The sequence below is a fragment of the Camelus bactrianus genome, chromosome 10 (assembly GCF_048773025.1).
Source record: "Camelus bactrianus isolate YW-2024 breed Bactrian camel chromosome 10, ASM4877302v1, whole genome shotgun sequence".
Taxonomy (NCBI): Eukaryota; Metazoa; Chordata; class Mammalia; order Artiodactyla; family Camelidae; genus Camelus; species Camelus bactrianus.
In genome coordinates, this window is record NC_133548.1 from 44,685,164 (window position 1) to 44,697,543 (window position 12,380).

At 49.8% G+C, this 12,380-nt stretch overlaps 1 protein-coding gene across 1 annotated transcript; it reads left to right on the forward strand.

Moving 5' to 3' along the window:
* Positions 1-2,070: 2,070 nt before the first annotated feature.
* Positions 2,071-10,844, forward strand: HPX (hemopexin). Its single transcript, XM_010964963.3, has 10 exons — positions 2,071-2,227; positions 2,379-2,443; positions 2,542-2,613; positions 2,780-2,901; positions 4,519-4,669; positions 5,314-5,526; positions 5,802-5,909; positions 9,991-10,121; positions 10,202-10,364; positions 10,499-10,844. Exons 1-10 carry the CDS (start codon positions 2,157-2,159, stop codon positions 10,768-10,770), a joined length of 1,368 nt encoding a protein of 455 aa, XP_010963265.1. The 5' UTR covers positions 2,071-2,156; the 3' UTR covers positions 10,771-10,844.
* Positions 10,845-12,380: the final 1,536 nt, after the last annotated feature.

Here is a 12,380-nt window from a genome sequence, read left to right on the forward strand (position 1 = left end):
ATTGTTGTCCAGTCCCAGAAATCTCTGTCTTCCTATTAGGAGGAACCCTGGCACAGTTGGTAAGGGACCTGGGACCTGTGCTGAGGTTATACAGGGGAATGTCAATGGCATGGCACCTTCTGAGACAGATCAGGGCCCCTTCAGGGCTGGGGAACAGGGGTCCTGGAACCTCAGCCTGGCCCAGAGCTGACTTTGCACATATTTGTCTCCTGACTCAGCAACCTCAGGCTTGTCTCAGATGGAAATGGGACAGCCTTTGGAAGTGGCCCCGGCTAGTACTGAAGATAGCAGGTACTAGAGATAGCAGGTGAGATCCCAGGGCTGGAGGAGAAGAGGTATATAGGGCTGGGACCCTGGAGAGAGAAACAAGATCTTAAGATGAAGGTCAGTGCCAAGGAGACCTGTGACTCCTAGATCCAATATCCCCCCCATCATAACACATCCCCAGTCCTGAAGGAGGAAAATCGTCAGAAATTCTGCTGCAACATTAGTAATGCTAGTCAGTACTTGAAATTAATTTTTTTCATATATTTCAAATATTTATTGAGCATCTCTAACAGGCATACCTCATTCATTGCACTTTGCTTTACTGTGCTTCACAGATACTGCATTTTTTACAAATTGACGGCTTGTGGTAACCCTGAATTGAATACTTTCCAACAGCATTTGCTCATTTTGTGTCTCTGTAATTTTGGCAATTCTTGAAATAGTTCAAACTTTTTCATTAATGTTATATTTGTTGTGGTGATCTGTGATGTGACACTTGCAGAAAGATTACTACTCCCTTGAAGGCTCAGATGACAGCATTTTTAGCAATAAAGTATTTTTAAATTAAGGTATATATTTTTCTTTAGACCTAGTGTTCTTATACACTTAATAAACTACTATAGTGTAAACCTAACTTATATATGCACTAGGAAACCAAAAAATTTGTATGACCCAGTTTATTGTGAGGTTCACTTTATTGTGGTTGGTCTGGAACCAAACGTGTGATATCTCCAAGGTGTGCCTGGATGTGCCAGGTACTAGTTTAGGTGGGGAAGATGTAACTATGCAAGACAGGCAAAACAAAAGAAAAAAAGCATAAGTAAGCATAGCATAAGCAAAAGCGTAAGTAGATAGATGACATAATTTTTAAAGCTTATTTTTATTGAAGTATAGTTTATTTATAATGTGTTAGTTTCAGGTATACAGCAAAGTGATTCAATTATACATACACATACATATTCTTTTTCAGATTCTTTTGAAATAATTTTGTTTTATTAAATGACATAAAGGAAACAAGCGAGAGTCTGAAATGGCTAAATGAGGTGATTGAGAAAGGCTTCATTGAGAAGATAGCATTTAAGCAGAATCAGCTGTAAATATTGTGAAACCCCAGTACAGTTCTATTTATTCTGCGATGGGTAAACAAAGCACTTTTCCCTTCAGGTGGAAACTATGAAGAAAGTCTAATTACTAGTAGGTCTCTCTTCCTGCCCCACTACTGTCAGCCCTTCCCTCCCAGGTGATTTTTGCTAAGCTATTTGTCATAGGGGTTCGGGGCAAGGGTGGGGCTTAGACATTTGGCGACAGTGAAATATTGTTGACGCATCAAGGGCAAAGCGAAAGAGGCTTGGGAATGCCTCAGAAAGGCCCTTGATGGAACTTGGAAAAAGCTGTTCTCTGTGTTTCTAAGTATGTTTGCGTGTGTGTGTGGTTACTAAGTACACGTAAGAGTGTCTTTAGGGGTCTCAGAGCTGAGCTTGGCACAGTGCATAGAAACGTTAGTTTCCTCTTCTCTCCTCCTGCATTGTTGAGGTGAATCCAGCCACAGAAAGCCAGTCCTCAATCAGCGTACCCTGTCCCCTGAACTTATGGGCATCCAGACCCACCACCAAGGTGACGGGAGCCACAGCTGCGTATCAGGGGCCTGGGCTAGTCACTGCTCAAAAGTCACCGAAGGGGGAGGGGGTCTCCTGCTGGGAAGAGCTAGTCCTGGACTCAGATTTCTGTCCAGACCCTGACCTTATTTGCACTGATGTAATCGGCCAATATTGGCATAGTCCTGAGCGAGCTCACTCCCCGCAGTCTTGGACGTGGGGGTGGTGCCGCTGCCCTCTCTATATAGGGGCTCAGCCAGGTGCCCAGAGCTGTCCTGGCCTTTCCAGCTCATCATGGCTTGGGCACTGGGAGCATTGTGGTTGTTGGTGTGCTGGTCTCTGGCTAACACCCACCCTCTTTCTCTGTGAGTGAAGCTGGGGCAGGCGAAGGAGGGCTGGGGTCTGGGCTACAGTGGGATAGGGCCAGTGTTTAAGCCTGGGGTGAGTTTGGGGTCAGGAGCTAAGGGAGAGGGACTGGGCTCTGTGGACCCGGACATATATCTGTCTCCTCTCTAGGGCTGGTGCCCCTAGTCATGGAGCTGAAGGTGGGAACAGGACCAAGGTGGACCCAGATGTGATCGGTGAGGCCCCAACTCCCTGAGTCTGTCTGTCTGGCTGTGTCTCTGCGTTGTACCATCTGACTGGTCTTTTACTTGCTATCTCCCCTCCTCCTCCCCAGAACGCTGCTCGGATGGCTGGGGCTTTGATGCAGCCACCCTGGATGAGCATGGGGCCATGCTGTTTTTAAGAGGTAGGAGGGGCATTCGGGAACACAGACTTGGTCCCCTTCTCGGAGGGTGTGTCCAACTGTGGGAAATCTTAGGAATCATCTGAGGGTAGCACCCACCGCTTCTTTGTAATTATCTCAGTAGGCTGAAAGTTTGTTCTGGGTCCCTCAATGAGTGTGCATTTTTCAGGGGAGTCAGTGTGGAAGGCTCCCAACTGGACCCGGGAGTTAATCTCGGAAAGGTGGAAGGACTTCCCCAGCCCTGTGGATGCTGCCTTTCGCCGTAGTCACAACAGTGTCTTTCTGATCAAGGTACGGCTGGACCAAGGTCAGGGCCTGGCCAGGAAGTGCTGGAATCAACACTAGGGACCCTCCCCCAGGTGGCCCTGGCATGGAGCCCTTCCCAACAGGTGCCAGGTTTCCTCTCCGTGTACCTTCTTTTCTTGAGAAAGCCCAGGCTAAGGGAGTGTGTGTGCATGTGGGCCTGGCAGGCATGACATCCAGCTGCTCTTTTTCAGCCCTTGTCTTCACCCAGACTTCTCTGCTGCTCCTCACACCATCCTCTCCTTCCTGGAAATTTCTCCCCTTGCTTCCATGACCCCGCCTTGGGTCCTCCTCAGATGCTGGCCAGGTTGTTCACCACATGACAGCTCTGGGCCAGGGGGCGAGTGGAGGATGAAACCCAGTGTGCTGTGCTCACCGAGTCCCGTGCCCCAGCCCGGGCTGCGCCTGCTCCTTCCGGCACCTCCTCCTGACTCGCACAAAGACGCTGTGTTGTTCGGGCGGCTTCACTGCCAGGTTTCTTTTCCTTCCCACCTCTTCTCCTGCTCTTCTCATGCTCCTTATCCTGGGCCAGTCCCTGAACGTTCCTTGGGGATCCAGCCCAGCCTGTCTGTACGCCCTCCCTGGGCGATCTCAACCACTGCCATGGCTCTGAGGGCTTTTCACGATGTGGACACCGGGTCTGGATCTCTTCCGGGAGCTCCAGACAACTCTTTCCAGTTTCCTGGCTGACATCTTCAACTTAGATGTTCTGTAGGCACCTCAAATTCAGCATCCCCCCAAAATGGAATTTAGTATCTTCCTTACAAACCCACCCCTCCTCCTGTGTCCCTATTTCAGCAAATGGCACCACCCCGTGCTGGTTCCTGCAAGCCAGGAACACATGGGTCTTGAGATCTGGCCCTTGGTTATCTTTTCAGGTTTACCTTCTCCCTGCCACATTCACTGTGTGAATCTGAGCTCGTGGTGTACATGCTACTCCCTCTGCTGGTAACGTCCTTTCCACACTTGTCCACCTGGAAAATTCCTGCTCAATTGTTAACCCTTGGCCCAAATGCTTCCTCCTCTGTGCAGCCTTCCAGGAATTCTCTAGGTAGACTTAGGAACACCCCCTTTATTCCCAATGCATTTCACATGCTACCACCTTGGGGCTTACATGGCTAGAATTGTAGGACACTTTCCAATTTTGTGCAGTGAACTCCTTGAAGGCAGAAACAGAGTCTAGTCATCCCTTTATCTCCAGTGCCTCTCACAATACCTGGCATATAGTAGTCATTTCAGCAACTGTTTCTTGAATGGGTGAATGATCAAACAAATGATGGTGTGGATGGATGGATCGGATCACTGGGGCATGACGATTTGTGGATGTTTGCCCAAACTAGTGGTGTTGCAAATAACTGTGCCATGGTGGGTGTCTGGTTGCGCACAGCCAGATGTGAGTGTTATAGTAATAGTGATGAGATTTGCATAAATTGAGGGTGTGTATTTGTGCAAGGAGACAGCACACTGTCGTCTACAGATGGATTGAGAGTATGTGGGACTGCAGCAGGATACTGTGTAAGTGCAATAGATCAAAGATGTTGTGTGAGCCTGCAGAGTGGCAGAATCTGGGGATGCATATTAAAAACAGAGTGCTTTTGTATGCAGGGGGACAAAGTCTGGGTATACCCTCCTGAGAAGGAGAAAGAATATCCACAGTTGCTCCAAGATGAGTTTCCTGGCATCCCATCCCCACTGGATGCAGCTGTGGAATGTCACCACGGAGAATGCCAACAAGAGGGTGTCTTCTTCTTCCAAGGTCAGTCCAGGCTGGAATAAGAGAGCCTGGAGTAGTGGTGGGCTGGTGGTGATGGAGGCAGTTGTAGGGATGGTGGTGGTGGTGGCGAAACCACTATAGGGTTTCCCAAGGAAGGGAAGAAATAGAGAAGCCAATTATAGTCTAGAGGTCAAGTAGGGGAAAAAGAGGAAGTCATCTGGGGAAGGTAATTCTGCTAAAAGTCCCTCACTGTCCCCTGTGACTCTTTGGACAAATCTATATTCCTTTGTCTTACATACAAGGTTCTCCATGACCAAGTCCCTATTGATCCCCCAGCCTCTACTCTTATCAGATCCTTGCCTTGAATAGGAAGCTCCAGGAACTCTATGCTGTTCTGGAGTTCCATCTCCCACTCTTGTCTGCCTTGTAACTCATGCTTCAGGTTTTAGTTTAAGTATCACCTTCCCTGGGATGCTTTCCCTGACTCTTCCCACTGCCCTTGCTGAGCTGATCACATGTACTTTGCTGCTGAATTTTACTGTATGATGACTTTCCTCGACTGTCTCCCTGCTGGGCTGTGAACTCCAGGTGACCAGAACCACATCTGGTCCATTCTGGGGCCCAGTAAAGGACAAGGGAGGGCATAGCCTGGCCTGACTGAGTGCTTATTGGTTGATCGGACAAAGGCACACACACGTGGTTCTGGGACTTGACCACAAACACCACAAAGGAGCGTTCCTGGCCAGCCGTCGGGAACTGCTCCTCTGCCCTGCGATGGCTCAGCCGCTACTACTGCTTCCGGGGGAACCAGTTCCTGCGTTTCGACCCCGTCACGGGAGAGGTGCAGTCCAAGTACCCTCTGGATGTCCGGGACTACTTTATGCCCTGCCCTGGCAGAGGTGAGAAAACCCCGGTCCCTGGGGCCTCCTGGACATTGTCCACCTTCCCGGAGTTTGCAGACTCCATATGCCCCAGCTCCTACCTTCACCCCGTGGAAGGACACCTTGGCCCTCGCCCTAACCCCTCTTCCACTCTGGCTCTTCTCAGCTGTCCTCACCTATGGAAAACCTGCACCACCACCAACCCCAGTAACCTCAGCCATCGCTTCCACCTCAGACCTTATTCTGACCCCTTGCCTCCCTCTGTGTTTCCCCTCACCTATTTCTCCCCACAGGCCATGCGCACAAGAATGCGACCCACCATGGGGATGTGCGCTGCAGCCCAGATCTAGTCTTGTCGGCACTGCTGTCTGACAACCATGGTGCCACCTATGCGTTCAGCGGTAAGAGATGCCCTCCAACTCCCCTGTCTCAGCTCTCCGCACCTCCCACCTCTTCCATGTGCCTCCCGTCTCTGCTGCATTCCCTCCATTTTCATCACTGTGCCCCACATTTCGTCCCTTGGCCCCCATCCTTGCATCCTAGCATGCCCCCTTTCATCCCTCGTCTCCTAGGATGCCTATTGCTCAGCTTGTCTCTTGCTGCCCAGGCCTCTAACTCCATCCACCTGTCTGCCTCCCAGTACCATCTGCTCCCGGGCTGATGCCTTTTCTGGACCTCTCGGCTCCTATGACTCCTCATAGTCCCTTGGCGCCTGTGTATCTTGCAGGGCCCTCTGCCCACCCTCCTCCCTTGAGCTTATCCCCAGGAGCTCTATATTTTTCCAGATGCCTGGTTCCTATGTCCAGGCCTCTGGCACAGCGTTACCTGGGGATGAGATGTTCCCATTGTTGAGAACCAGCCAAAAAGCACTCAGTCCCTTGGACCTTTAGGCAATAGCTTCACTAGCTCAAGGAGATTTCTCCTCTGAGTGCCCAGTGAAGACCCCTCTCCCCAGACCTGTGGCACTATTGGCAAAAAGCCATTTAATGACAGCTAGGGGTGTTCCAGGGCTGCTCAGACAGGTAGTGATGAGTCTTAATCTGTGCTTGAGGACGGCTCCAAGCGAAGGAGTGGATCACCCCATTGCACTCAGCCTGAGATATCTGTATGATCAGGCAAGAATGTAAAACAGTGGTGAGAACACAGAAGAGCGAAAATCTTTTCTTGCTCTTAACCCCTCAACAAGTCTCATCAGATATGGCTACCAAGCCATAATGAAAAATGCACAGTCCCAAAGAGAACATCTCCCCACCCTGTGCTGAGAACAGATGCCTGTGGTGAAAAGGCAGACCTACACTGAGAATACAGGCCAGAGTAAGGGCACAGAAATATCGGGAGAACATGCAGCTATTTTTTAAAAAAGGTTATTTTTCTTTATTCCCAGTGCCCCTGGTCTCATGGCAGGGTCTGTGGGAAATCTCAGGGTCGTGCCAACTCCCAGGCTTCCTTGACTCTGCATGGCACCTGGGTACCCCACCAAGGAGCTCAAGTTCCAAAGGCTGGGGGATCTTCAGCTGTGGGTCTTTCTAAAAGCAGTTCCTGGGCACAATGCAGAATCAGGGCTTCTTGGTCATTCCTTAGTCCCCTTCCCCGAGCACAGAACAACCCAGCAGCTTGCTCCACTGGCTTGCTGTGCCCATCCCAGGAAAAGGCGGGGAGGGGCTCCAGAAAGTGGGTGTCTCCTAGCTGGAAGAAGCTGGGGCCTTTGGTCTAGTTTAACCTGGGGCAGGCCCTGGTGAGAGCAAGGCACCACTGGGAGGACACGCAGACAAAGTGAGACAGTGATGGAGATACAGAGAGATAGACAGAGATGGAGATGGAGATGGATGGAGAGATGTGGAGATGGAGACACTGAGGAAACAGGGCCACAGGACCACACAGAGAGGTAGAGAGATCACCTAGCCATGGCGAGATCACAGAACCTCAAGGCCATGTGTCCATAAACAGAATGTACCTTAAATTCTAAATCAAAAGTATTAGGCACATTCCATAGCTGTTGAGAGAACACCATCGTATTAAAAATCTCCAGCTGAGAAGAGAATGCACTGCCTTGGTGACCCAGCCACTCAGCACAGGGCTGGGCCTCTCCTGTCTCTTATTGATAAATCCCTTGTCCCTACCTCGGAGCCTCTCACCCACTCTTCCTGCTTTGTCCCAACTTTGGCTTGAACATGGGCCACCATGCCCTCTCCACTTTCTCTCCGGCCCTGACTTCTTAGCCTCAGAGCCAGCTAATAACTGCCTCGGCTGCCCTTTTTCCTACCTGGATTTCCAGGGAGAGAACAGGACCAGCCCAGCCCGCACCTTTATTCCAGACCACATTAAAGTGGCTGCCGGTCAGCCTCTGCGCTGGCTGCAGAGGGACTGGGGGCTCAGCAGTTATTCCCTCTGCACAAAGAGCAGCATAGCTCTGATTCTCAAACTAGGGGCCGTGAGCAGGAGGGGAAGGTGAACGTGTAGTCACCATGACTCGTGCAGTTAATGTGCATAAAGAGAACCTATGCTTGCACGGAGAACACCAGCTACTTTTCGAGCACCAAATATTTGTCAGGCACCTGATAGGCACTGGGCATCATTCTAGGCACTGGGATACAGTCGTCAACAGGGCCGATGAGACACCTGCCCTCACAGAGACTCCTAAAGGGAGAGAGGAAAATCAGAAAGAGAAAATGAAAGAGAATACTTTCAAGTAGCTTTAATAGCTGTGAAGACATTGGAATGCTTCTTATTCTCAAATACCAGGGGTTTAAGAAGCTGATATTTTCAAATATAAGATAAAAAAATGTTAAGTGCCCCCAAAAAGCTGAGAAGAAAATAAAACAGGACAATGGGGTAGGAGTGAAGAGAGTGAGGGGCCCCTTCTCTCGAGAGATTTTTGAGCTGAGATTTCAGTGATTAAAAGGGAATCAGCCGCATCAAGCACTGGAGGGAGAAAAGCATTTTCAGGGGGTGGACAGCAAACACTTCGAGGAGTCAAGAAAGGAGGCCAGTGAGGCGAGAGCATTGGAAAGGAGCTTGAGTAGAGGAAGGCAGGGGCCAGGTGATACAGGCCTGGGAGGGATTTTCAACTCTAAAAGGAAGCCAGGAATGGGTTTTGAGTAGGGCCATGATACATTCTGACTTAGTTTTTTAAAGATCATCCTGGCTTCTTGTGGAATATAAATCTCAGAGATAGATTTGTGCGTGCAGGGAATCCAGCTAGGAGTTCCTGCAGCTGTCTGGATTAAAGGTGATAACAGCTTGGACTAGGGTGATAGCAGCAGAGGTGGGTGAGGGGTCATCATGATGTATTTGGGAAGTCGAGCCAGCAGCATACCCATGCATTGGACATTGGTCAGAGTAGGGAAGGGAAAAGAGAAGTTTTCAGAATGACTTAGCTTTTGGGGACTGGGCAACTGGGTGACTTGTGGTTCCTTTTCCTAAAATTGGGAAAAAGTAGGGAAGTAGTACAGTGTGTGTGTGTGTGTGTGTGTGTGTGTGTGTGTGTGTGTGTGTGTGCGCGCGGTGGGGGCAGGAATAAGTTTAACGTGTTTTGGTGCCTAATGGCCTCAAATGGACATGTCAGGTAGGCAGCTGAGTTTCAGCCTGAAACTCAAAGGAGAGGTCCAGCAGAGCTGAAGAGGACAGATCGAAAGTCATCAGCACGTAGATGGTGTTTAAAGCCCTGGACTAGGTGAAATCATCAAGAGAGTAAGTGTGGATAGAGAAGAGGCCCAAACTAGGGGATTCCAATATTAGATACCAGGCTGAAGTGGAGTCAAAAAGATAAGGGAGACACTGAAAGAGTGTGAAATCACAGGACCCAAGATCTAAAAAAAGAAATTAAAGGAAGGGAGATGTGAGCGGTCAGATGCCACTGAGAGGTAGTGTAAGATGAAGACATTAGATGTGGCAAGTTGGAGGATACTGGTGATCTTGCAGAGAAGTATCCATGGAGGAGGGAAACAGGAGTGTAAGTGAAGTGGGCTGAGGAAGAAAATGTAAATGAGGGTTTATATAGTTCCTTTAATATGTCATTATGAAAAGGGGAGAGGAAAATTAGGGCGCTGGTCTGGCTACTCCCTCCTTCTCCCGCTATCTGAAGGGATTAGAGAACACAGCCAGGGTGAGGACACCCAGGAGAACCTGGCTGCAGTGCTTCCTTTTTAACTTCTGGCCACCACCTCATTGTAGCATCTCTGCACACGGACACCTGAGACACGTAAGGAGCCCCCACCAAACCCCATGGTGTTGGCCTTACCTGGCAACCTGGTCACTGTTGGCCTTGATGACTTGGCCTTACTGACTCCAATTCCAATCAGGTCTCAACGCTCAGCTTTGCCACCCAAGTCCTGCTCTACACCTTCTCACTGGGCCCCTTTCCTCTTGGCCTCTGGATGCATTCTCTGCTACCTCTCAGGACCCATCCCTGCATCTGTCACTTGCATCTTCACTGCCTGGCCTCTTACCACCAGCACTAGAGGTGCCTCTGCTACTCTACAGGGTCCAACTACTGGCGTCTGGACACCAGCCGGGAGGGGTGGCATAGCTGGCCCATTAACCATCAGTGGCCTCGTGGTCCTTCAACAGTGGATGCTGCCTTTTCCTGGGATGATAAACTCTATCTGATCCAGGTGTGTGTTGGGAGAGAAGCTTGAGGTGGAGACTGGGAGAATATCCAGCTCTATGCTGACTGATGTCCTTTGTCCTCCAGGGCACCCAGGTGTATATTTTCCTGACCAAGGGAGGCTATACCCTAGTAGAGAATTATCCAAAGCGGCTGGAGAAGGAATTTGGGAGCCCTAGTGGGATCACCCTTGATGCTGTGGATGCAGCCTTTACCTGTCCTGGGTCTTCTTTGCTCCACATCATGGCAGGTGAGGAGCGTTTGGTGCTAAGGGGTGGCTTGTTCTGCTACTTCTCCACTGCACAGATCCCCATCAGGGCATGAGAAGGGCTGGGTAGGAGCCATGAGGTGGAAGCCATATTATGTCTGGTGTCTTCTTCCCAGGAGAGCGGCTGTGGTCGCTGGACCTGAAGTTAGGACCTCAAGCCACGTGGACAGAGCTTCATTGGCCCCACAAGAAGGTCGATGGGGCCCTGTGTACGACAAAATTCCTCGGCCCCAACTCGTGCTCTGCCAAGGGTCTGGGCTTGTACCTCATCCATGGCCCTAATTTGTTCTGCTACAGTGATGTCGAGAAACTGACCGCAGCCAAGAATCCTCCCCAGCCCCAGAGAGTAAACAGCCTCCTGGGCTGCCTTCCTTCAAATGGCTCCTGAAGTGAGTCTGGCCCAGCTCTTCTCTTGGTTTGCCTTACAATAAAGCCAGAGGGCTTCTCCGCTTGAATCAAAGAGCCCTGCTTGTGGGACAATCTCACTTCTGTCTTTGAGCGGAGAAGATCGTAGCATCTCTTTTGAGGCTCCTAGTGAGGCCGCAGGAGACAAGGAAAGAGAGGGCTGAGGGACAAATCTTATTTCTGCCACAAGTGATTCCTGAATCCCGGTCACAAACTGGCTTCTTCCAGACTATTGACACATAGAGGGGGAACAGAGGGCCAAAGGTAGAGAAAGGAACTGCTGTGTTTACACAGCAAGTAAGAAGCAGCGCCGGGACTCTGCCTCCGCCTGCTAATAACTGACCACAGCGTGGCCCCAGGACATGGAGAAAACAGGGCTGGGGGTGGCTACGCATGCGCAAAGCACCTCACCTCCAAGCTGCTCCATGGCCCCTTCTCCCCGTTCATCATTGTGCCTCTTCTTCCCAAACTTTCCACGGCGCCCTCTCAAATACACCCACTCAATGGTCAATAAGCTTCTCTGTTTTCTTCACACACTCCACAGTTAATACACTTCTCTAGCTCTTTACCTTCAGCCTTAATTGAGGCCAGGCTCTGCCCCAGGGGCCCTCTTCCTTCCCCCGCAGCTGTCCCAGTGGATAGGAAGCAGTCTCAGCATTGGCAGGACTCCACGCACGTCTATGCCATTTTCCTTCCTTCTATGCAGGTTAAATTCCTCTTCCTTCATCATCGAGCAGGTGAGCCATGCCATTCTTGTGACCATCATCTACCAATCTCCTGACTATGTCCCCTCAATTGCTGAAGTCCCCATTTCAGCTACCCAGTTAGGAAGGCCAAACTCAGACCCTAATCCTCATTCACAATTGCTCCACCTGTGAAGAGATTCCTTAAATTCCAACATCCCATCTGTGACCCCGACCTCTTACCCTTTACCCACCCTGCCCCCCTCATGACTTCAGTCTCACGCTCCTGCTCTTTGACTTTACAGAGATGTCTGATCCCTTTATTCTCACCCCGTCCTCTGTTCCCTGAAGGCCATTTTTTCCCTACCCAAACTGAACATCAAGGTTGATCATCTAAACAACTTTCTAAACCATGCTTTTATTTCTCTGCCTCCTTTAACTTCTATTTAATCTAGCCATAAAAAAACAAAGAAGGGGGTGGGGCATAGCTCAGTGGTAGAGCGCATGCTTAGCGTACCCGAGGTCCTGGGTTCAATCCCCAGTACCTCTATAAATAATACATAAATAAAAAAACAAACAAACAAACAAACAAATAAATAGAAAAGAATAACAAAACCCAGCTTTAGGTCAGAGAAAGAGTGAAAACTTTAGAGTCAGACATATCTGAACTCCAGTCCCAGCTAGGCCACTTACTAACTCTGGAGGTTTGATACACTCGGCCTCTCTGAGCTTTGTGTGTGGTGTGTATGTGTGTGCACGCACATGTGTATGCAAAATAGGAAAATGTTTGTTGTTTCAATCACTGTTCAATAAGGATACAGAAAGCACTCTAGATATTCCAAGTAGATGGGAATTTAAAGCAAGGAATTTGTTACAAAGTTGTGGGGGAGGTCTGGAGAAGCAGAAGGAG